General features: G+C 48.4%; 1 protein-coding gene across 1 annotated transcript in view; it reads left to right on the top strand.

Moving 5' to 3' along the window:
• LOC144770908 (sulfotransferase 6B1-like) overlaps positions 1 to 26,592 on the top strand; it is a 199,278-nt gene that overhangs the window by 138,654 nt on the left and 34,032 nt on the right. The window contains exons 4-5 of the mRNA XM_078655705.1: positions 1,132 to 1,258; positions 26,065 to 26,159. Coding sequence (XP_078511831.1) covers positions 1,132 to 1,258; positions 26,065 to 26,159 — 222 coding nt within the window. The remainder of the gene's footprint in view (positions 1 to 1,131; positions 1,259 to 26,064; positions 26,160 to 26,592) is intronic.

Raw genomic sequence — 26,592 nt, 5'->3', positions numbered from 1 at the left:
AAATTTGAAGTTGTTCACATACCTGGTTGTTCACATGCCTGGGAGAAAAATGGCAGGTCAGGCTACTTATCAACATTTCCTATTTAGGATGAGGGTGAAGCGCTTTAGAATGATGAATTGAAAGATTATCTTTTAGCTGCCTTGGACTTTGAAGGGGTCTCTATATGTACCGAGCAGGAGTGGACTGATTGCTTTTTGTCAAAAGAGGTTGGCCTAAAGAGAAAAGTTTGCATGCAAGTCTTCAAGCCTCTGTAAAGTTTGCAGAGGAGCTTTCGGTTAAGAATGGCCTTTAATGCAGGATGACAGGATGATCCCTTCGGAGAGTTTAAGGCTGAAGATTATCAAGTGCGCTCACAAGGTGCACCTGGGGTGTGCCATCACCGAGCCCACGAGTTCTGCTGTGTGAGGCAGATTCTGTGCAGTTTGTGCAACTAGAGATTTATCTCTGCTGTTTAGATGTTGAGTCCTGTAGGAACTTAATAACCTGATGCTGTTTAAATCCCAAGTCAGTAAAATCTATGTAAGCTGAGGGATAGCATTGCTTTGTGAAGCCAACATCTATAAATTCTGTATAACCTTGGAGACCCCCATGCTATGGTGGGGTGAGCTTGTAAGTGCAGTGTCCCCTGGGAACACCTGTGCTGTTTAAAGCCACAGGTTGTGATTCCCTTGGGATAGGCCTGCTTTTTGAGACTGAGTATAGATGGGAGAGCCAATGAATGTCCTAGCCTGACTTGAGCCAAAGGTCTGTCTCTGGTTCAAGTCTGGGTTCAGCTGGGACACATGATGGCCAACCACCGTCGCTCGCCTTGCCCCATCTCCCCTCTCAAATCCAGTGTAGAAAAGAAAGAAAATTCAACATCCTGTGAAGGGTGGTTAGGTCCAATGCTATGAAGCCCATGGATTCAGTACAAGCCTGCTTTTGTTTAAAACTATTCCACTGATACAGCAGTTTAATGAAGACAAGTGAAGGTTTTCCTACAAGCTGGGTGTAGTCCTGTTATCCTGGGTCTAGTACTGTGATCTTTTAATGTGCATTAATGAATTTGTGCATGCTTGCCTTTTTAAAAATGTACAGAATTGAAAGCTCTTTATTGGGCTCTTGTTTACACTGTTCGATCTTCCCAACAGACTCTGGTGGTGTTTCGCAATCCGAAAGATACGGTGGTATCGCTGTTCCACTTCTCTAACACTATGTCTGTCCTTCCCAGCTACAGCTCCTGGGATGAGTGTTTCAAGCACTTCATGACCGGAAAAGGTAATTTCCTTTTTCTCTAGAATGGCCGAAGAGTGTTTGAAAACCTTGTTGATAAGCACTGGGCTGCACATTCACTTTATTGGGTTGTTGATTGTTTGTTAAGATCTGAGCTCGAGCAACCGCACCCTTCCCCCTGAGAAGCCTGTGACTGCTCGTCCTCGCCACCCTGAGAAGTCAAGACAGAAAGGGTTGTCCTTGGCCCAGTTTTCTGAGACATCAGAGGCGAGTGCCCTCAAGTCCACTGTTGATGTCCAGTAGCCCCTGCCTCCCATGTGGCTCCCTGAATGGTGTCTGACAGACATGCACGCGTGTTGTCAGTACAGACGTCCAGAGGGTGCTCCACCTCTGGAGTCTTGCAGATGTGTAGACAACCAGCAATGTTTCACCTCTCATCAGTCAGGATAGCTTGAATCTGGTGCTTTACTGGTGCACTTTGTCGGAAACAGGTAGGAGCCTCAAAATGGAGCACCGCGCCTTGTAATGGTCCAGAGGTGCCCCAGTCGTGGTGCGCGGCACTGCGTTGGAAGGTATCCCTCACTTTACTTCATGGAAAACATGAGGGAATATGAGGAACTTTGAGTTGTATGCGGTTGTTCATCCAAGACAATGGTGACCACTCTCCTTTTCCTCATTCTTTATTTCTAATTACTGTTCTATGACTCTACCCTCTGGTTCAATGTTCACTGTCTTGACTCCTTCATTCTTTTTGCCAGCAGCAGGCGAGCCACACATTGAATGGAGGGTTTGGTATACGATGTTCTGTCCTATGTTGAGTTATTAGAAGGGGCACATACACCAGAGGAAACAAGCCCTACTCTCTGAATTGAGACCTACCTTTTTGCCAAATTTGGTGGATCTATGTGTTTTCTGGGTAACAGTAGTAAGTGATGGCAAAGGATCATTTCAGCTGGCGAGGAAGGTTGAGGTGGAGGGAGCAGATGGTTGAGCACTAAGGAACATTAACAGTGGAGAGAGGAAGTGCTTAGGATCACCCAGGAAAGACGGCGTTGTCCTGAGTACCCTTCTGGTCGAGTCTGGTCATAGGGGTTGGGTGGCAGGTCGCTTTGAATACAGCAGGTGGGTCTTGGAATCAGAGTGACCTACCTTTGCTCCACAGAGCTCTGCTTTCTTCCAGGGTATGGACTATGGTGGATTCTGTTCCTGTGTCAACATCTGGGTGTAGACTGCCTTACGCCCAGTTGCTGTTCTATTTTTTATTATTTTATTTTTATGATACCTGCAGAAGAGCATAAAAAATCAATCAACCAATGGCTGCAAACTTAAGCACTTTGTAAGAGGGAAAATACAGCTTCCCTTTGATCATATATCTAGATGCACAGATAACACCCGAAGTCCAACATTAGTGTGGCATTAAATGAACAAGCGTCCTATATCACTCGATTGACATAGAATCGATTCTCAAAGTCATTATAAATCTTCTTTACATAGAGTCATATCATAATTAACTTTTCACGATTGCTATTACTTCTTTCTTTCCTTCCTTCTTTGGTTGTTTGTTTGTTTCTTTATTTCATTCTTTCCATTTCTTTGCCTTTTCTTTATTTCTTTTGTTCTACCTTTCTTGCTTTCCTTCTTTCTTTTCATCTTTCTTTCCTTCTTCCTTGCCTTCTCTCTCTCTTTCCTTCATTCCTTCTTCCTTCTTTCTTTCCTTCCTACTTCTTTCTCTTTTTCCTTCTATCCTCCCTCATTTCTCTTTCTTACGTTCTTCATTCTTGCCTGCTTCTCTTTCCTTCTTGTTCTCTCTTTCTCTTTCTCTTTCTCTCTTTGTTTCTCAAAGTCTCGAGGCTGACAGCCAATGGCAAAATTATTGGCTTTTTTTATCTCTGTGTTATCAAATACTTTTTGATTTTACTATGCATCTGTCATAGTTACTTATAGGGGTTTTCAGCCACACTTCATCCATTTGTCTGTGATTGTGTCATTCACATTTTTCTCCCACACACTCAAGCATGCATCAAGCGGAAATGCATCAGCCCCGTTCAGCCATTGGCTGACTTCACTGCCAGCTACTGGAGTGCCAGAAACTGGTCCTATGGAGCTTGTTTCCGGTCCAGGGAAGGCATGGCTTGGCAGTTCGGGCTGGACTGTTCTCATGAGGCACAGGGTCAGACTGATTTGCATATGGCCATGTCTGAACTGGGGTGGCAGAGTGGGCTAAAGAACGGTGATGGTTTAAACCCAGATCTGTTGACTGGATGTGAGTGTTTGATTGGTTCAGATGCTCCGTCCATCACCACCCCCTTTTGTACTGCTTTGTTCATTGCCAGTTACGACATGCTGCCTTTTCACAATGAGAACATCCACACACAAAGTAGTTCCCTTGAGTGCCAGGCAGTACTATGGTAATGTGCTTTTTTGAGACCAGCAAAATTGTTATCCTTTAGTCAATATTTGTTTTTAGATTGATGAAGAACCAGCAGCTTCCCAAACAATAAAGCTTTAAAAAAGCCATGACCATACAAAACAAGAATTGCCAGAAGGCTGGTGGACAACTCCAGACCTATTGGCCTTGCCAATGCGAGTATAATTTAGGTAAGTTTGCTTCTCTAATGTAGAACACCACTTTAATACAGGCTGCACATTTCCATTTTCTCTCGACCCCAAGATTAATTTTTTATTAGCTTCAAGATTCAGGACTTTGGGCCTTATGTTTGTACACAGCTGTTAAAAACGGGAGTCTCTAGTTGGTAGAGGTAAGTACCTTAGACCAAGTAGGGACCCCTGCTTCCAGTCAGGGTGAAGGAATAACCCTCTGAGATAACCCCTGCTCACCCTCTAGGTAGCATGGCGCGAGCAGTCTAGGCTAAACAGAGGCAATGTGGATAACATTTGCACTTAACACAACAATAATCCCCAATCCACCACAAACTGAGACCACACAGGTAAGTATATTTTATAAATATATATAACTTTATCTAGTTTCAGCAAGGTAAATAAGGCAGTTGTACGATAATCATTTCTTTAGACAGATGTTGTACTTAATCTTAATGGTTGCACTTATCTTTATGGTGGTACTTAATTTCAGGAAGTTCTGATGTAAAAAAAAAGATAGTCTCAAGTCTCTTTAAAGATCAGGGTTCAGAATAAGCAGTCCTGACTTATTTCAGAGAAAGGTGCTCTAAGAAAGAAAATAAACAAGCAAGGAACCACTGCCCACGTGTACTCTGATTTGTGGGCTTCCAGCGCTTCAAATGCGCTCCTTCGCGAGGCCCAGGGACTCTTTCTCTCCCCAGGTGCAGCCTCGCGCCTTCTTGGGCCTCCGGCACCCCAGGCTGTGCAGATCGCATGCGTCCCTGCCCCGGCCAGTCCCCTGTCCTCTCCCGCCCGCTCTCGACAATCCAACGAGCGGCGGGGGAGGCGGTGCTGCTCACTTTGTGGGGGATGGCTGGCCAGGGGTGCGGGACGCCTCACATTCCCTCGGCGGGGTCGGGTCAGTCTTCCCCGGTCCCGGCGGTGATCGCGGCGATTCCTCGGCTCCTCCAGCCGCCTCAGCTAAGGCAGCCAATCCCGTCGCGGCTCTTCAGGCGAGCCCCTCTGAACGCGAGGCCGCCAACCAATGGCAGCGCGGCCTCACTGATGACGCTCCGCTTCCTTGCCCAATCCCTACTCAGCCACGGCAATGACGCTGCGCCGCACGGGCCAATCCCGTCGCGGCGTTAGTGAGGGGGCTTGGCTCCTTCGTCCAATGGGAGCGCGGCGGCTTCGATCTTCGGCCCCGCAGCTCCTGAACACCGAAGCAAGTTGCAGGGGGTGTTCCTGGCCCCGGGCCGCGATGGTGATTTGGCGGCAAAGGGTTTTTGAGGGCGCAGGTCCCGAATAGACCCCCCTCTCGGCCTCACAACCACTCTGGAGCGAATTTCACAAGGGGAGGCACCCCAAGCCTCCGACCCTCGCTGGGAATGTGCCGATGAGCACACCGATCCCTTCCTCACGCTCCGCAGTCGAGGACCACACATCCCAGGTCACCACAGCACGATCTTGCAGCTGCTTTTGGCAAAGTTGTAGGAACCTTTAACCCTATGTTCCCAACAGGAGGCCAGCTCTTCTCAGGCCCTTGGAGATTCAAATTGCAGACACGGCACACAGTAAAGTCTTAGCAGGTTCAAACAGGCAGGGTCACAGCACACAGCCAAGTCCCTTTCTCCTCCTCAGCTTCCAGTTAGACAGCAGACCAGGTCAGCCCTTGGAGCACACAGCAAGGCAATCTTCCTTCAGTCTTGCAGCAGTCCTTCTTCCAGCAGAGATTCCTTCTTGATTGTAGAATTGTAGAATCTAAACTTCTGTAGTCAGGGGTCCATTCCTTATACCCCTCAAAGTCTTTGAAGTCCTTTGAAGTCTTTGTGCAAGCGGCCCTGACTCCAGTCTAAACCAGTTCTGGGGGTTGCTGAAGCACTGAGGTGTTTCTGGTTTTCTTCTTCCTGTCAGCTCTAGGGTCAGAGGTGGCAGTTGGCCGGCAGGAGAGAGAGCCAGCAGGGTGGGCAGGCAGGCACAGCCCGGCACTCCCAGGCGCTTCTTCCTCCCACCTCCCTAGCAGCAGATGCGGCCTTTCACCCACGGGCTAACTCCTACCCCCTCCTCCGGGGCCTCTGCAGCCCTCTGTCACACCCAGGCCAGACAGGCATTCCACAAACCCAGGCACACAGAAAGGTTTAGACAAAAGAACAGCCACTTTCTAAAAGTGCTATTCTCCAACACAGGATTTAAAAACACCCTTCACTAAAAGATGTGTCATCAAATTCTGAGTTCAGGGATATCTTTCACTCATGTCCCATCTTGTTCCTATGGGGAGATAGGCTGGTATCACGTGGGGCCAGCCTCCTCCATGTTACTCTATGGAGCAAGAGAGCCTTACAGCAGTGAGCACATAAAATGGCTGTTGCCCACTACCAGAGCATGTGACCTGCACTAGTACATGCTCTACCTTATCCATACACTGCACCCTGCCCAGGGGGGTACCTTGAGCCTTCCATAGGGGTGACTGAGGTGCACAGACAGGGAAGGGTTAGGCCCAGCCAGTGGAGACACTGGCCAGGGGGACAGGCAGTCACTGACTGCACACAGGCCCTGCGCTGGCAGGCCTGAGTCCTTTTTAGGGCTACTCATGTGGGTGGCGCAATCAGCGCTGCAGGCCCACTAGTAGCATCTATCATCACCAGCCCTGGGACACACAGTGCACTTTACTAGGGACTTCATGGTGATACAAATATGCCAATCAGGTATATTCAATCAATATGGCAATTTACAGAGGGACCACTTACACTCTGACACTGATCAGCAGTGGCAGAGTGTCCAAAGCATCTAAACCAGCAAAAACGAAATCCAGCACAGCATCAAAAACACATGAGTCAGAGGCAAAAAGGTGGAGGAAGAACCACGCCAAAGGTGTCAGGTCTAACACGTGTCCCCTCCAGCTGAAAGTGGGGAGAACTACGCAACCTCTTGGGAGTCCTCATCACTAAGGCGGAAGAATCTGGACAGACCATCAGCATTGGCGTGTTCTGTACCAGGGCGGTGCTCCACCGTAAAGTCCATCCCCTGTAGGGAAATGGACCACCTCAACAATTTTGGATTCTCACCCCTCATCTGCATTAACCATCTGAGGGGCCTGTGGTCGGTCTGAACACGAAAGTGAGTCCCAAACAGGTAGGGCCTCAGCTTCTGCAGAGCCCAGACCACAGCGAAAGCTTCTCTTTCAATGGCACGCCATTTCTGTTCCCTGGGGATTAGCCTCCGGCTAATGAAAGCCACTGGTTGGTCTCCGCCCTCATCATTAATCTGTGAGAGTACTGCTCCCACGCCTTGCTCTGAAGCGTCAGTTTGCACAATTAACTCACTGGAAAAGTCAGGTGCCTTAAGCACCGGTGCTGTGCACATGGCAGCTTTGAGGGTGTCAAAAGCAGTTTGACAGGCCTCAGTCCAATTCACTTTCCTGGGCTGATTTCTAGATGTCAGCTCTGTCAAAGGGGCCACAATGGTGCCATAACCTTCGACAAACCGTCTGTAATACCCGGTGAGACCTAGAAAGGCTCTCACCTGGGTCTGAGTCTTGGGGGGCTCCCAAGCCAGAATGGTATCAATCTTTGCCTGTAGGGGCGCCACCGGGCCGCTCCCCACCTGGTGTCCCAAGTACACCACCGATCCCTGCCCTATCTGGCATTTACTGGCCTTGATAGTGAGGCCTGCCTTCTGCAGTGCCTTCAACACTTCAGTGAGGTGTTTCAGGTGTTCCTCTCAAGTGGAACTGAACACAGTAATGTCATCCAGGTAGGCTGCGCTGAATTGCTCCAGCCCCGCCAGGACCTGGTTGACCAATCTCTGAAATGTGGCGGGGGCATTTTTCAACCCGAAAGGCATGACACGGAACTGGAAGTGCCCCTCTGGCGTTGAAAATGCTGACCTCTCCTTTGCCCCCTTAGTTAAGGCAATCTGCCAGTATCCTGAAGTCAAATCAAAAGTGCTCAGGTACTAGGCAGCTCCCAACTGATCCACCAGCTCATCAGCTCTGGGGATGGGGTGCGCGTCAGTCTTGGTGACCGCATTGAGCCCACGGTAGTCCACGCAGAACCGAAGTTCTGGGGTGCCACCGGGGGTAGCAGCTTTCTTAGGCACTAAGACCACTGGGCTAGCCCAGGGGCTGCTGGAGGGCTCAATAACCCCTAGCGTTAACATCTTGGAAACTTCTTCCTTGATGCTGGCTCTGACCTTGTCAGCCACTCTGTAAAACTTCTGTTTCACAGGCAGACTGTCTCCCGTGTCCACATCATGGACGCACCACTTGGTGACACCTGGGGTCAGGGAGAACAGGGGGGCGAACTGACCCAAGACTTGGCGACAGTCCTCCTGCTGCTCTGGGGTCAGGGTGGGGGAGAGGACCACACCATCCACTGACCCATCTCGCTCCTTGACTGCCAGGAGGTCAGGGAGAGGATCACTATCCTCCTCCCCTCCAGCATCTGTAGCCATGAGCATAGTCACTTCAGTCCTCTCAAAGTGGGGTTTGAGGCGGTTCACATGTAGCACTCTCAGGGGCTGCCTGGGAGTCTTCAGGTTAACCAAATAGGTAACCTCGCTCTTGCGCTCCACCACCTCATATGGCCCAGACCACTTGTCACGGAGCGCACAAGGCTCCACTGGCGCCATCACCCACACTTTCTGACCAGGGTGGAACTCAACCAGTGAAATGTTCTGGTCATACCACCTCTTCATTTCCTCCTGGCTAGCCTCCAGGTTCTCTTGAGCGAGCTTCCTGAAGCGCTTGGTCTGGTTGCGAATGGCCAGCACATAGCTGAACACATCCTGAGGGGTTTTCCCACGGGATTTCTCCCACCCCTCCTTCACCAGAGTCAGAGGCCCTCTGACAGGGTGGCCATACAGCAACTCAAAGGGACTGAACCCTAAGGATTTCTGAGGCACCTCCCTGTAGGCAAACAACAGGCATGGCAACAAGACATCCCATTTCCGCCTCATGGGCTTTTCCAGGCCCATAATCATGCCCTTCAATGTGCGGTTGAATCTCTCAACCAACCCATTTCCTTGAGGGTGGTACGGAGTGGTGAATTTGTATGTCACCCCACACTCCGCCCACAGGGACTTCATATACCTAGAAATGAAGTTAGTCCCTCTGTCCGAGACCACCTCTCTGGGAAATCCCACCCGGGAAAAGATTCCCATCAGGGCACGGCCCACCACGGGGGCTGTGACCGTCCTGAGCGGGATGGCTTCCGGGTACCGAGTGGCATAGTCCACCAAGACCAGGATAAACCTGTTGCCTAGGGCTGTCTTGGGGTCCAGGGGCCCCACGATGTCAATGCCCACCCGCTCAAAAGGGGTGCTCACCACGGGAAAGGGTTGGAGGGGTGCCACGCGCTTCCCTCCGCTCTTGCCACTGGCCTGACAAGTCTGGCAAGATTTACAAAAGGCAGAGACGTGCGTCTTCATCTGGGGCCAGTAGAAATGGGTGACAAGCCTGTGATAGGTCTTGTCTTGCCCCAGATGTCCTGCGAGAGGCACGTCATGAGCCAGACCCAGTAGGAAGTTCCTGAAGCGCTCCGGTACTACCAGCACACGGGCTGCACCGGGCTCAGCGAACTTAGGCTCACTATAAAGTAAGTCATCCTCCCAGTAGATCAAATGCTCCTTGGACCCCAGGCCTGCTGCCTGGTCTGCAGCCTGCTGCCGCACACCAATGAGAGAAGGGCACTCCTTCTGAGCCTGGCAGAATTCCTCCCTGGAGGGACCACCCTCTTGCTGCCACTGGGACAGCTCAGGCAATTCCCCTAGTTCGGCCACCTGCTCCCCTGTAGGTTCCAGGGCATCCCCCTGTGGAAAAGTAAAATTTTGCCACGTTCTGTGTCACTACGCCTCATCCATCATATGTTATGTGTGCATGACCAATATGCATATGTTATTCCCCATGTCTGATTAATGACGCAATTACAGTTGTGTCCACCTCTGGTATGTCAGTTTCCAGTCCTCGTGAATACTACGAATATCAGGCCTATGTAGAGTTATATTGCCACGTTTCTCAGTGTGCACGTTATTTCATTATAAAGTCCCCGTTTCCAGGCCTCAAAAGGGCCCGGACAACAGATTCAGCTCCTGTCTCCTGAAAGCCTCGCTGAGGAGCGATACAGCCCCCACCTGTATCCTCGACCCTTCACTTACTTCCTGCCTCGCAGTGCCCGGTGCAGCTTGGCCCTGCCTCTGAGTCTGCCAAGAGTATGTTATAGTTCCAGTTATCAGTTCAGTCCTCCTTCTCTGCATTCCTAAGCTACTGAACTGCATCAATAGTTTCCGTCATTGTCTAGCCTATTCGGCTCCACGTTAGAGAAATACTGTATTAATGGTCATTTAATATTCTTCATCACGCATTTCATGTAGAATAATGTATGGTCCAGTCTTAGAATCAAGTTAGCTTTTCCCCTCATGACTTCTAGTTTATATCAACATGTTCCCTAAACATCAGATACCAGATAGGGTTTAGGTACATGTCGCTCCGACCCTCCAGACTCTAGTCTCTGCTCCTAGCACAGAGTTCGTAGCCCCCAGTTTCTCCTAGTAACACGTCATTGCCAGTTTTCGCGCACCATTAGGTTAGAGGTCCCGGCTCCTTAGGTAGCCCCCTCCAAAGTTTCCGCCCATTCATGACATATTCTGTTACGTTTGCATCACATGTCTAAGTATACTCCCAGTTACACCTCTTTTTACTGTTATCTTTCGCGACTGCTACGCGTCACGCCTTCTGCTCCACCCACTGCTACGCCTACTGCAATGTAATGCTATGTGTTTGCGCTATGTATATAAGTTGATGTATTGTTATTAAAAGTTAGCGCGCTCATCCCAGATCAAGCCCCGGCAGCTGCTGGGCCCCAGTTGTCCTGCTGGGCCCCTGTTCCTATGCAGGTTGTCCTGATCCTGTCCTTATGCTGTAATAAACCTGCAGAAACTCCTACTACCTCGAATCTTGACTCTTATTTTATTGAGCTATCTGTTATTCATTCATACATTCAAAAATAGATCCGGTATTATTTATTTATATACCACATAATGGCGCCCGAATAGGGACTTGCCCTTTCCCCACGCGTCGGTGAAGCCACGCCGACCCCCTGACCCTCTGCAGCCGTGACGGAACCATACCGGCCACGTGCAGATATTTCTGCTTCAAGTATCCCTCAGGCCCACGGAGGAGACGGAGGAGGCGGTCCAGCATCCAAACGAGACGGTGGAGGAACGCGGCGAGTCCCGACCAGAGCCCAAGCCAAGAGTCCAAGGTCCGAGGTATCCGGAGGCCCACCCGTAACTGAAGTCCGAAGTCCGTCGTCGTAGCAGTCCAGTCCCGTCCGAGGCCTTCCGTTCCGTGCTGCCCGGTGAGTACCATTGCTGGGGTAGTATCTAGACAGGACCAATCTAAATTGACTCCTGGTCCGTGGGTTGGTGGTGCCCAGACTCACAAACGAAGTGTCCACTTCGGTGGATGCGGGTTCTGACGTGTCTCTTTATGAGACCGGTAAATGTCGTACTGTTACAGCAGTGCATCCAGTAATTCTAGTCTGTTCCGTTCTCGAGAAATTCTGTTCTGTTTCTGTTTTCAGTATTCCAGGTAATATTCTGTCCGAACTGTTATTTATAATGTTCTTCATGTATTGTAATGTTGTGGTATGAGTGTGACGTGATTTCGTGTTTTTCATTGTGTATTGTATTGTGTCCAGATTACAGTTCAGTCATGCCGCTCTTCTCCAAGTTACGTCAGATAAAAACTAGAAAGGGTCTGTTAGAAGAAGCAGTTCCTGTCCCGCCCAGGGACAGTCCAGGTCATTTTATGTATCAGAAACATGGCATAAGCGCCATATTGTATCTAGATTTATGGGTAGAGTATACCAAACAGTTAGAAGAAAAGTATAGATGGCCCGTATCGGGTACATGGGATGCCGAATGTATCATGCGAGTAGAAGAAGCATTATGGAAAAAGAAAGCCAGACAGTCACAGAAAGATGCCATCGAGTTATGGCGTAAGGAAGCTCATAGAAGAACTGAAAAGGAAGTCAGAAAGTCAGAGTTAAGTAGAGAATCCCAAGAACGAGCCCAAGAAAGAGAATTAATCGAGATAGGTGAACAAGTCAAAGCCGAACAGTCAGACAGACAGAGGCATGCCCTTATTAAGGGTATGTATCCTCTCCTTGCCGAAGGTTTGCCAAAAGCGACCCCAGAGGCATCCAGTAATTTCCCGCCACCATTAATTCCGACCAAGCTACGTCACAAACCGACCGCAGCTGATATTTTTATTTCGTCCTATTTGGACGACACAGTCCCCGAATATGCAAATCCTGTTCGCGCTCCGCCAGTCCCTGTAAACCAGGTAATTCATGCTCCTCCAGACACCGGGGTGCCCTTAACAGCTCCCCCGGCCCAGTCCGCCATACAAGTCCAGCCCACGTTACAATTACCGACCCTGTCAGCACGAAGAATGTCAATCGACGATTCTAGTCTAGGGGCCGTAGGAGGAGGTCCTCCTCAAACCCCGCCGCCACACAAGCGTTTAACGTTAGCCGAATTACATGCACAAGCATTACAGCGTACGCCTAGGTATCAGTCTGTTGCAGAAATAAGAAAATCCCTTGCCGAATGTTGCTATGATCCAGTCCCAGGCGAGGATAATATGGTTTTATATTCATTTCGCGTAAGAAAAGTGGCCGAGTATCTAGTCACCTTACCGAATATGAAAGAAGATCTAGACAGAATATATCGTTTCATCCGTACAGGGGATGATCCAGAAAGTATTAGCGAGACCATGTCTCAAAGGAAAGCCGAGATTCAGCTCATGATATTAAAGTTCCTGATCAATTGTCTAATAAGAGAACAAGATTACCCGTCTAAAGATCCCGCCGAGATGAGAATCCTGACAAGGTGGAGTGATAATATAGCCGAGGGTAAGCACAAGACCGTCGGTGCCATGGAGAGTATGTACAAGAAAATTCGTAAAGAAATAATAAGGTTACACGAACAACGTAAAGCAACACAAGTAAGCGAGAAAGAAAGTATCTCTGATCCTGAAGAGGAAGAGAACGAGAATCCCGCCAGAATAGCGTATGTAGGAAAATCTAGATTTCCAGATCGCCATTTACGTCTAGAACGCAAGTCTACTTTCCATCATCCAGCACCAGAACAAGGTTCTCTAGAACAAGTATTTCAAGCTACCGATCACATTCTGAAATCACGAGTCGGTTACAGTGAATTAAGTACTATGCACGAACAAGAACTAGCTCGATCAGCAGTCCGATGGATTACTGATTCTACCACTTTTCCAGACGAAATAGTGGCACAAATGTTTCTGAAATTGCCCCCAGCCGAGCAGCGACTGGTGGGTACGTATATGATCCAGCACCTCATTACTTTGTATGAGGATCAACATTCTGATCCAGGTCCGTTGCACGATGTCCTGAACGAGTTACTCCAGTATAGATGGAGAGGTCTAGGTACCGATTTAATCAGTATCATTCTAGAACAGCGCCACAAATATAGAACGTTCCTGAACCCGCATTTTGTTCATGTCTCACCCCCAGAAAGTAAACCATTCTACATAGACAGACAGAATCCGTTACGAGAAGTCCACCCAGTCCAAGGGGCGGGTGGCGTAATGCAACGAGTGTTTGTATACACTCCGATTTCAAAGATGGAACTTCTTGAAATGAAGAAATTAATTCCCTGTCATGACAAAGATCCAGCAGGGTTCCATAGAGAATTAAAAGACATGCTCCGTATGGGAGAATACACTTACCCAGACATCATTAAAATGTTAAAGGTCCTGTTACCCGCAGGGGTGTATGAAAAGCTAAAGGAAAAAGAATGGGAGGTGGGAGAGAAAAAGATAGATTGGGCAGCTCTAGAAGCTGAAGACAAGGCACGAGTACCAGGTACCGGTCTTGGAGATAAATGTAAAGAATTACCAGAATTATTGATTCAAGTTTTACCTAGATTATTGACAACGAGAAAAGAAGACTGGGATGCAATCTCAGCCTGTAAACAGAAACAAGATGAAGATATTAGTGATTTTTATTCTAGATTTGAGAAATGTTTCAGTATTAACAGTGGTCTCAAGACAAGTAGTGAGTCATACCCTCATCTTTTTGTTACTAAATTAGTCGAGAATTCAAGTCCACAAATTAAAAACCGAGTTTTGAAAGTCGAAAGCACCTGGCAAGCTAATACCCCGTCCCAGATGCTCCAGATGCTCCAGTATCACCAGAATAGAATCAGGGAAGAGCAAGAACACGAAAGAAAACGTATGAAAGACACGAAAATGAAAGTGCTAGTTGCACAATCTGTTCCTCAAGACAGTCAGAAGAGGGGTCCGAATCAAGCCAGTCATCCTGCAGCTCCCGTTAAAGGGAACTGCAATTATTGTAAACAGCCAGGTCATTTTATAAACGAGTGTACAGTTCTGAAACATAATATAGCTACTGGTAAGACTAAAGAAAGACTACGTCCGCCTAGACAAGAACAAGTTTCACAGACTCCTCAACCACAGAATGCACAACAGACAGTTACCGCACCGCAGCCTATTGCTGCAACACAGCACGTTACCCCGAATCAGACAGTACAGATTGCCACCCGAGGCTGTAGCAGCCTTATCCAAAATTATTGACGAGCTCATGGCTCAAGGAGTAGTTGTAGAAACTGACTCCAATGTATGCAATTCTCCGATCATTCCAGTCATGAAACGTACTGATCCAAATGCACCCCCAGTATATCGATTAGTGATTGATTTACGAGAGCTTAATAAATGTATTATTCCTCAGTACCCAGTTGTTCCAGACATCTCTTCCCTGTTAACAGCCATTGATTCCGAAGCCATGTTTTTCACTGTCATAGACCTCAAGAATGCATTTTTCAGTGTTCCAATTCATCCAGACAGCCAGTTTCTTTTCGGATTTTGTTTAAATGGAAGGAGCTATATGTTCACACGCGCTCCTCAAGGTTTCACAGAAAGCCCTAGTATTTACAGTCAAGCACTCAAGAGACAACTAGACAACATTCACATGCCAACTGACACTGCCCTACTCCAGTATGTCGATGATCTACTGATCACAGCCCGTTCTGAACGTGACTGCGAGCGAGCATCACTTACAGTCCTGTATTTCCTTGCCGAGATGGGGCACAAGGTGTCACCTTCGAAGCTTCAATTCTGTGTCCAGCAAGTGGTATACTTAGGACACTTGCTGTCCAAGAGGGGTAGGCAGTTGACACCAGACCGTATCCAGTTAATAGCGAGTCTTCCCCAGCCCAGAACCCAGAAGGAGGTACGTGCCTTTATCGGCCTTACTTCTTATTGTAGACAATGGATTCCCCAGTATGCATTTCTAGCCAAGCCACTGATACAGTTAACGACACAGGAGGCAGCCGTATCGACTGTCCTCCCTTGGACATCTGACCATACACTTAGTTTCAACGAGTTAAAGAAAGCTTTATGTCAAGCTCCAGTTCTAGCTACACCGAACTACAGTAAGCCTTTTACACTTTTTGTTACTGAACGCGAAGGTACAGCATTATCTGTTCTCACACAAGATCAAGCAGGACAATACAAGCCCTGTGCTTATTTTTCGAGCACATTAGATCCAGTCGCCCAGGCGTTGCCTGCGTGCCTCAAGTCAGTTGCAGCCACAGCACTAGCTATCAGACAAAGTGATTCCATAGTTTTAGGACATTCCCTGACAGTACAAGTTCCACATTCAGTAGAAGTTCTTTTAAACCGAACACAAACTCAGCACTTGACAATTGCACGTTTAACAGGTTATGAATTGACACTGTTCCAGCCACACATAGAAATTAGACGCTGCAACGTCCTGAATCCTGCTACACTGTTACCATCAGTTAGTTCAAATCCAGACCCACATGACTGTGTGGAAGTAGTCAATATTACGACAAAGCCAAGACAAGACCTGACAGACATTCCGTTACCAGATCCCGACCTGACACTTTATGTGGATGGTTCATGTATGAGAACTAGTACAGGAGAACTAGTCGCCGCGTATGCAGTGACTACTGACACCAAAGTTATTGAAACACACCGTATTGATACCCTGTCCGCTCAAGCAGCAGAGCTAGTCGCTCTGACACAAGCCTGCATACACGCCAAGAACCAGAGAGTTAATGTTTATACAGATTCACGTTACGCATTCGGAGTTGTACACGACTTCGGAGTGCTCTGGCAGGAGAGAGGTTTCATGACTTCTCATGGAACCAAGATTCAGCATGGTCTCCTTATTCAAGCCCTGTTAGATGCCATACATTTACCGACATCTATTGCCATCATGAAATGCAAAGCACATACGAAAGTTACTGACATTATTTCCCAAGGTAATGATCTAGCAGACCGCACAGCCAAGCTTACAGCACAGACTCCAGACATTCCAGTTAACATGACACATACTCCAGATCCGATTACATGCATGACAGTTAAGGACCCTACTCAAGATGTCATAGATATCCAGTTACATGCTACTCCCGACGAAATCAAGAAATGGTCTGAACAAGGAGGGGTCCAGACAGATCAAGGATGGTTAACGAAGGGTAGAGCCACATGGTTTCTCCCCGATTCTATGGTTCAAGTCATTATCAATACCGCACATAGTCCAGCACATTTAGGAGAAAAAGCTATGTTAGACAGTATCCAGAACATTTGGTTCAACAAGCATTTACGAGCTGCAGCCAAGCAGAAAGTCCGTACCTGTATGATATGTTGTCAGTTTAATCCAGGTAAAAGTGTCCCGGTGGAACAAGGTGGTTTCCAGCCCCCTGACCACCCTTTTGAGGTCCTCCAGATGGATTATATTCAGATGGAGCGATGTCGAGGTTTCAAGTATGTCCTTGTAGTTGTATGCGCTTTGTCCAGGTGGACAGAAGCATATCCAGTCCCAGATTACACAGCCGCGACCACTGCCAAGCAGTTGGTTCGTGAATTTTTCCCTAGATACGGACTCCCTAGAGTCGTATATTCTGATAACGGTCAGCCATTCTCATCCGAACTCATGAAGCACGTTTCCCTGTTGTTAGGGTACCAGTGGAAGTTCCATTGTGTACGCCATCCTGAAGCAGCTGGTCTGGTTGAGAGACATAATCAGACCCTGAAAATCCGTATTGCCAAAGTTTGTAAAGAAAAAGGTGTGGACTGGCTAGTAGCTCTGCCAGTCGCTTTGTTTTATATGCGCATGGTTGCACATTCCAGATCAGGTCTGTCCCCGTATGAGGTCGTATTCGGCCGCCCCCCTAATATGTGGGGTACTCCTAGACCCCGAAGTATTACTGATGTTTCATGTAATATGCTGACAGATTACCTAGCTTCCTTGATGTCTGCCCTCAACTCATGTCGTTCACAGGTTGCTGCCGCCTTTCCAGACAATACCGAGGTGGCACCGCATGAAATCGTTCCAGGCTCCCTAGTGATGGTCCGGAATTTCGACAGATCAAGTCCGCTGGAACCACGTTGGAAGGAGCCACGTCAGGTCCTCTTGACCACCCGTACTGCCGTCAAGTTGGAAGGCAGGAAGGGGTGGGTCCATCTTTCTCATGTAAAACTTTTCAATGGATTGAAACCCGTCTCCAAGAACATTTCCCAGGATTCCCAGGATTTTAAAAACTGTCAAGACATTGTTTTAAAGGACTGTCCCGCAAAAGACATTATTACAACCCCTCCCTTGTTAGAGAAAACTCCGCAGCAGGAGTATAAGTTAAAGCTCAGGTCTAGTGAAATAAGTCAGTCAGTTTGATTGTATAAGTCCTCCCCTAGGTGAAACGGTTAGACTGTTTCTGACATGTATAAAATAGACCCCCATAGTGAGAGAGTCAGTCGAAGTTCAATTCAATGTATCGTTTTTCTGAGTTTCGTATTATTCATCAGCATCTTGATTTCCTGCACCAGTTATGCGTTCTATCTGTATTTTCCAGTTCCTCATGTAAATATGTCTGCTAATGCTACAGTAGAGCACACGTTTAGTGATCTGCCTCCTCACGAATATTCATACCGCCTCGCTATGCGCAACAACACATTTATCCGTATGTTACATTACTCACACCAGACCTGCAATGCCACTAATTGTTGGGTGTGTGGTCGACTCCCCCCTTTCCGGACACCGAAGGGAGTTCTGCCACTCTTTCCTTATCCATTCTCACACAATGGTTCGTGTGGAGCATGGTCCATGTTAACGTCATCCTCAACAGATATGTCTTTTCTTAACAGTACATGTTTTTCAGACAAGCAAGGTTTCCCCCACAGAACAGGTTTAGATCTAGAAAATGAAGTATATAATTTAGGTAATTATTCGTCGAATTTTATGGTCCTGAATGTTCAGTCTGATACTACTCCAGACTTACCTGCTATTTCAGTACTACCTGTCAAAGGCGAATTATGTGTCCGTAGTTATGGTTCCATACATGTAGGTCATAGTGAATGTACTACTGTTGTCCAGTATAGTGACAGTGGGAAATCTGTTTTCAAAGCTTCACGTCATTCTTATTTTATTTGTGGTCAGACCGCATATGTCCGTCTGCCCCTCGATTGGGAGGGAACCTGTTACATTGCCTTCCTACTGCCACCTGTTTTCCTAGCCCCATCTGATTATCACAGAAACACACATCTAGTACACATTAGACATAGAAGGGAGTCCCCAATTGTCGATTATACTGAAACTACTCTAGAACAGTATACAGATTTCAATAAAGGTTTCTTCTTCTTTGTAGGACCTGTCCAGAATAGTAAACTGATCCGTAGGTTAACAAGAACCCTTGAAGCTGTAGTAAATGAGACTGCCTCTGCTCTAGGTAACCTAACCGAAGAACAATCTGCTATGAGATTTGTCGTTTTGCAAAATCGTCTCGTCCTTGACGTCATACTGGCCGATAGGGGCGGGGCCTGTAGAGTCATCGGATCTAGTTGCCGCATTTTCATTCCAAATAACGCGCCGTCTGTTTATTCAGCTATAACCAGACTTCATAAAATTGCCCATCTGTTACACCAAGATCCAGGCACCTGGACATGGTCCGGTTGGTTCTGGAATATAATTTCCGCATGGGGATGGAAAGTCCTGTCCTTTCTAGGTATTGCAGTAGCGATCATATTCAGCTGCTGCCTCTGTATACAATGTGGCCCTGCGATTTGCAGCATGTGTGCTACCTCTTGTATTCCTAGTCCCAAGCCCCGTTCTAAATCCCGTTCCAAGACAATTCGAGACGAGCAAATGGTACTGTATGAAATGATAGATGGTATCATGAAAATTGATGTTTCCTGATGGAAACGTAGTGACAAGGAGGGAATGTGGAAAAGTAAAATTTTGCCACGTTCTGTGTCACTACGCCTCATCCATCATATGTTATGTGTGCATGACCAATATGCATATGTTATTCCCCATGTCTGATTAATGACGCAATTACAGTTGTGTCCACCTCTGGTATGTCAGTTTCCAGTCCTCGTGAATACTACGAATATCAGGCCTATGTAGAGTTATATTGCCACGTTTCTCAGTGTGCACGTTATTTCATTATAAAGTCCCCGTTTCCAGGCCTCAAAAGGGCCCGGACAACAGATTCAGCTCCTGTCTCCTGAAAGCCTCGCTGAGGAGCGATACAGCCCCCACCTGTATCCTCGACCCTTCACTTACTTCCTGCCTCGCAGTGCCCGGTGCAGCTTGGCCCTGCCTCTGAGTCTGCCAAGAGTATGTTATAGTTCCAGTTATCAGTTCAGTCCTCCTTCTCTGCATTCCTAAGCTACTGAACTGCATCAATAGTTTCCGTCATTGTCTAGCCTATTCGGCTCCACGTTAGAGAAATACTGTATTAATGGTCATTTAATATTCTTCATCACGCATTTCATGTAGAATAATGTATGGTCCAGTCTTAGAATCAAGTTAGCTTTTCCCCTCATGACTTCTAGTTTATATCAACATGTTCCCTAAACATCAGATACCAGATAGGGTTTAGGTACATGTCGCTCCGACCCTCCAGACTCTAGTCTCTGCTCCTAGCACAGAGTTCGTAGCCCCCAGTTTCTCCTAGTAACACGTCATTGCCAGTTTTCGCGCACCATTAGGTTAGAGGTCCCGGCTCCTTAGGTAGCCCCCTCCAAAGTTTCCGCCCATTCATGACATATTCTGTTACGTTTGCATCACATGTCTAAGTATACTCCCAGTTACACCTCTTTTTACTGTTATCTTTCGCGACTGCTACGCGTCACGCCTTCTGCTCCACCCACTGCTACGCCTACTGCAATGTAATGCTATGTGTTTGCGCTATGTATATAAGTTGATGTATTGTTATTAAAAGTTAGCGCGCTCATCCCAGATCAAGCCCCGGCAGCTGCTGGGCCCCAGTTGTCCTGCTGGGCCCCTGTTCCTATGCAGGTTGTCCTGATCCTGTCCTTATGCTGTAATAAACCTGCAGAAACTCCTACTACCTCGAATCTTGACTCTTATTTTATTGAGCTATCTGTTATTCATTCATACATTCAAAAATAGATCCGGTATTATTTATTTATATACCACACCCCTCTGGGTCTGCCTCCTCCTGGACCGTGGGAACAGTGGGGGCCGGTTTCTCGCGCCCTCTACCCCTTCCTCTCTTGTCAGGTCCCTGGGCCTTTGTTCCAGGCTCCAGTTCTGCTAGACCGCCCTCTCTGGCTGTCATTGCACGGGTGGACACACAGATCCACGCAGGCAAACCCAACATCTCCAAGTGAGTCCGGTGCTCCACCTCTTTCCATGGGGAGCTCTCCAGGTCATTACCTAATAGACAATCTATAGGCAAGGCATCACTTACAACAATTTCCAAAATACCGGAGACTCCTCCCCATTCAAATGGAACCTTTGCCAACTTGCAGTAGCGCACTGAACTGTCAGCTGCCACCACAGGCCGGAGTACCTTGGGAACAATTTGCTCTTCAGACACCCACCAACACCTGACAGATGTCACGCTGGCCCCTGTGTCTCTGAGAGCCTCCACCTCCTGTCCATTGATGGTCACCTTCTGCCCGTATTTCTTAGTGTTTTGGGGCAGCAAGGTTTCCTGGGCCATCTCTTGGTCTCCTAGAGAGACAAGGGTCATCAATGCTAACCCCTTCTCCCCACTAGAAATCAAATCCCCTCCCAATGCTACACTGGCTAACGCCGGTGCGGGAGCACCAGAGGTGCTGGAGGTTTCTTTGGACATTTGGGGGCAATGCGCCCCACCTCCCTACATGAATAGCAGGTAAGTGGGGTCTTTTTGTCCTGCGTGCCCTTATGGGGCCAGGACTTCTTGGGCTTGGGGGGTTGAGACACCTTCTCCTGGGAACTACTTTGGGGCCCTTTAGAAGACTCCTTTTGATTACCCGTGTCCCCCCCACTCTTCTGCTGGGGACCCTGTCCACCTTTGGCTGGGGTACTTACCACCCCCTTGTGGACCCTGGTGCTAGTCCACCGGTCCGCCTCTTTAGCAAGCTCACTCGGATCAGTGAACTTGCTATCCAAAAGATGCTGGCGCAGCTCTGGGACACATAAACTACTTAAGTGCTCCCTACTAATTAAGTGACACAACCCCACATAATCAGTAACTTTGCTGCCCTTTATCCAACCTTCCAGTGCACGCGTGTACATACTCACACACTCCACCCAAGTACTTGAATCAAGCTTCTTGAAGTTCCTAAACTTCTGGCGGTACTGTTCAGCAGTGAGCCCATACCTGAGGCACAAAGCCTCCTTCATGGCGGAGTAGGACAAAGCATCCTTTGCTTCTAAGGGTGCCAAAACATCCCTCCCAGAGGCCTCAAAATGCTTCCACAATCCTGCCCCCCAATTCTTCTCAGGCCCTTCATTCATCTTTAAGGCAAGTTCATACGCTCTGAACCACGCATAAATATCCTCACCCCTCTGATAATTCTGTACCAGATCCTTTGGTATGTATACCTTACCCGCCTGTACCGGTTGTGCGCTGCCACCATTAGAACTGGACACCACCTTTTTAAATTTGATGTCCAACTCCTTCATGCTCAACTCATGAGCCAATTGGAGTTTCTTCTCCTCCAAAGCGAGAGTATGTCTTCTCTCCTGCGCCTCTCTCTCCTGCGCCTCTTTCTCCACTTCCAGGCGCAGTCTCTTCTCATCGGCTTGCGCTTTCAGCTTAAAAAGCTCAATCTCATGGGCCCTAGCTCTCTGATTCTCCTCCACTTCCTATGGAGAAATAACCCTACCGGAGTGGTTGCTGCCGGGCCTAGACGCTGGCTTCCCCACTGGCAATTCACTGGACAAAAACCCATTCTCCTGTGTGCCTCCCTCTCCAGTAGTAGCTTCTGGATCACCATGTTTGGCCTCCCACCAGGCCCTCAGAGCTGTCCTTAGCTCTTCCTTGTTTGCGCTGCCCCTTACTGGGCATTCAAGCCGTCTGCAGAATTTTCTCAGTTGCTCCTTGTTATAGGTGAACAACTCCTGGATTTCAAATTCCACTTCCACTTCTCCATTCACGCTTGGCGCGTTCTGAGACATGATACTTCCTAACCTTTTCAACTAAACAGGTTTCACCAAAAAGAAAAAAAAATCTTGCGCAACCTGTGCTGCTAAACTAGACTAGTGATGTACAAGAAATCACTGCCGGTCAAGTGCAATCATTAGTTCAAAATTCATTAGTTCAAAATCCGCACCGCTGTCCAACAATGTTAGAACCGGGAGTCTCTAGTTGGTAGAGGTAAGTACCTTAGACCAAGTAGGGACCCCTGCTTCCAGTCAGGGTGAAGGAATAACCCTCTGAGATAACCCCTGCTAATCCTATAGGTAGCATGGCGCGAGCAGTCTAGGCTAAACAGAGGCAATGTGGATAACATTTGCACTTAACACAACAATAATCCCTAATCCACCACAAACTGAGACCACACAGGTAAGTATATTTTATAAAAATATATAACTTTATCTAGTTTCAGCAAGGTAAATAAGGCAGTTGTACTATAATCATTTCTTTAGACAAATGTTGTACTTAATCTTAATGGTTGCACTTATGTTTATGGTGGTACTTAATTTCAGGAAGTTCTGATGTAAAAAAAAAGATAGTCTCAGGTCTCTTTAAAGATCAGGGTTCAGAATAAGCAGTCCTGACTTATTTCAGAGAAAGGTGCTCTAAGAAAGAAAATAAACGAGCAAGGAACCACTGCCCACGTGTACTCTGATTTGTGGGCTTCCAGCGCTTCAAATGCGCTCCTTCGCGAGGCCCAGGGACTCTTTCTCTCCCCAGGTGCAGCCTCGCGCCTTCTTGGGCCTACGGCGCCCCAGGCCGTGCAGATCGCACGCGTCCCCGCCCCGGCCGGTCCCCTGTCCTCTCCCGCCCGCTCTCGACAATCCAACGAGCGGCGGGGGAGGCGGTGCTGCTCACCTTGTGGGGGACGGCTGGCCAGGGGTGCGGGACGCCTCAGATTCCCTCGGTGGGGTCGGGTCAGTCTTCCCCGGTCCCGGCGGTGATCGCGGCGATTCCTCGGCTCCTCCAGCCGCCTCAGCTAAGGCAGCCAATCCCGTCGCGGCTCTTCAGACGAGCCCCTCTGAACGCGAGGCCGCCAACCAATGGCAGCGCGGCTTCGCTGATGACGCTCCGCTTCCTCGCCCAATCCCTACTCAGCCACGGCAATGACGCTGCGCCGCACGGGCCAATCCCGTTGCGGCGTTAGTGAGGGGGCTTGGCTCCTTCGTCCAATGGGAGCGCGGCGGCTTCGATCTTCGACCCCGCAGCTCCTGAACACCGAAGCAAGTTGCAGGGGGTGTTCCTGGCCCTGGGCCGCGATGGTGATTTGGCGGCAAAGGGTTTTTGAGGGCGCAGGTCCCGAATAGACCCCCCTCTCGGCCTCACAACCACTCTGGAGCGAATTTCACAAGGGGAGGCACCCCAAGCCTCCGACCCTCGCTGGGAATGTGCCGATGAGCACACCGATCCCTTCCTCACGCTCCGCAGTCGAGGACCACACGTCCCAGGTCACCACAGCACGATCTTGCAGCTGCTTTTGGCAAAGTTGTAGGAACCTTTAACCCTGTGTTCCCAACAGGAGGCCAGCTCTTCTCAGGCCCTTGGAGATTCAAATTGCAGACACAGCACACAGCAAAGTCTTAGCAGGTTCAAGCAGGCAGGGTCACAGCACACAGCCAAGTCCCTTTCTCCTCCTCAGCTTCCAGTTAGACAGCAGACCAGGTCAGCCCTTGGAGCACACAGCAAGGCAATCTTCCTTCAGGCTTGCAGCAGTCCTTCTTCCAGCAGAGGTTCCTTCTTGATTGTAGAATTGTAGAATCTAAACTTCTGTAGTCAGGGGTCCATTCCTTATACCCCTCAAAGTCTTTGAAGTCCTTTGAAGTCTTTGTGCAAGCGGCCCTGACTCCAGTCTAAACCAGTTCTGGGGGTTGCTGAAGCACTGAGGTGTTTCTGGTTTTCTTCTTCCTGTCAGCTCTAGGGTCAGAGGTGGCAGTTGGCCGGCAGGAGAGAGAGCCAGCAGGGTGGGCAGGCAGGCACAGCCCAGCACTCCCAGGCGCTTCTTCCTCCCACCTCCCTAGCAGCAGATGCGGCCTTTCACCCACGGGCTAACTCCTACCCCCTCCTCCGGGCCTCTGCAGCCCTCTGTCACACCCAGGCCAGACAGGCATTCCACAAACCCAGGCACACAGAAAGGTTTAGACAAAAGAACAGCCACTTTCTAAAAGTGCTATTCTCCAACACAGGATTTAAAAACACCCTTCACTAAAAGATGTGTCATCAAATTCTGAGTTCAGGGATATCTTTCACTCATGTCCCATCTTGTTCCTATGGGGAGATAGGCTGGTATCACGTGGGGCCAGCCTCCTCCATGTTACTCTATGGAGCAAGAGAGCCTTACAGCAGTGAGCACATAAAATGGCTGCTGCCCACTAGCAGAGCATGTGACCTGCACTAGTACATGCTCTACCTTATCCATACACTGCACCCTGCCCAGGGGGGTACCTTGAGCCTTCCATAGGGGTGACTGAGGTGCACAGACAGGGAAGGGTTAGGCCCAGCCAGTGGAGACACTGGCCAGGGGGACAGGCAGTCACTGACTGCACACAGGCCCTGCGCTGGCAGGCCTGAGTCCTTTTTAGGGCTACTCATGTGGGTGGCGCAATCGGCGCTGCAGGCCCACTAGTAGCATCTGTCATCACCAGCCCTGGCGCACACAGTGCACTTTACTAGGGACTTCATGGTGATACAAATATGCCAATCAGGTATATTCAATCAATATGGCAATTTACAGAGGGAGCACTTACACTCTGACACTGATCAGCAGTGGCAGAGTGTCCAAAGCATCTAAACCAGCAAAAACGAAATCCAGCACAGCATCAAAAACACATGAGTCAGAGGCAAAAAGATGGGGGAAGAACCACGCCAAAGGTGTCAGGTCTAACAACAGCATTCAGGAAAAGTGGTTGCAATTTGTCCACCAACTTTATTCGAATACACGAAATTTTGCAAACCAACATACATTAAAACACGGTTCACAAAATTGCAAACATGGTTCACTAAAATTCCAATTTGTAGGGGGTGGAGTTTGACCTACTTCACTGCTATGCATGAGGTAGGTCGAAAATTGAGACCCCTGCAAATTGGGGCCACCACATGGATGGTGGCCAGCATACCTCCATGTCTGTGATTGCTTTTAAATAAAGCAATCTTATTCTCTGAACACAGCCTGTTTGCCTCAAAGGAAAACAGGATGGGTTTAAAAAGAAAAGCTTTAAAATCTTTTTTTTTTACCAGAAAGCAGAGGTCCCAGAGACCACTGTCTACTCCTAAAAAATGTTTTTTTACATCATTGACAAAGAGGAATGAGTCCCTAAGAGCCCCCTTCATGTTTGCGAGTGGCTTACTACCTCCTTTGGGGTGTCGGTAACCTTTCAATGAATGTGACCATTGGTCCAGACCATTAGAAATCACAAACTGGAAGGTACGCACTACACATGCCTTTTTCAATTTGCAATTCGGTATGTAGTGGCAAACCTGTTTTGTGATTTAGTATCAAACGACTGAATCACAATTAGGGTTCTGAACATACCCAAAGGGTATTTTGGAATAGCAAGGGCTCCGATTGTGCAAATCGGAGTCTTTGCAACCACAAACTAGCTTTGGCCCTTTGTGTAGAATGTAGTTGACAGAGTAGAGTCAATATGGGTGATTATTCTGAAAAGTCGATTGTTGATCTGTTCATCTGTATGGTATAAAAGCGCTAAAACGTAGTGTAACGACTGTTTGTGGTGACACCACTTCACCTACATGCCTTTCTGTTTCAGTGATGTGGGGTTCATGGTTTGAACATGCCATTGACTGGAATGAACATATAGATGATGACAATGTGATGGTCCTAATGTTCGAAGACATGAAAGCGGTAAGAAGTGTTTGCTGGTGGTTTCAATCGCATTGTGAGGTTTAGCATCCACTTGGAATATATACATAGTTGTTCTAGACTTAAATGACACAATGGCCGGAAGTCAGTAACTCAGCACATCCCCATATCTGCTCTCCTAGTCCTGAAAAGCAGTGGCGGCCGACACATTTAAGAGGTGTTCGGTCTGGTGGAGGGGGATGTGGGGGAGCCCGCGTTGGGTTAACAATTACAAGAAAAAAAAACCTTACCTGAAGCTGCCGCTGCATCGCTCCTCAGGCCTCAGTGTTCTGCTGCTTCCTCGTCCCGGCAGACACTGGGACAGAAGCGGAGACTCTCTGTGGAATCTCCGCGCTGCTCTCATGCTATGAGAGCAGCACGGGGATTGGCCTGAGCGTGCTGGTTTTGACGCTCTGCTCAGAACAGGGTGTCTGTG

The sequence above is a fragment of the Lissotriton helveticus genome, chromosome 7 (genome assembly GCF_964261635.1).
Source record: "Lissotriton helveticus chromosome 7, aLisHel1.1, whole genome shotgun sequence".
In the NCBI taxonomy this organism is placed as follows: Eukaryota; Metazoa; Chordata; class Amphibia; order Caudata; family Salamandridae; genus Lissotriton; species Lissotriton helveticus.
The sequence above is the reverse complement of the archived record's forward strand: the minus strand, read 5'-3'. Positions and strand labels throughout refer to the sequence as shown.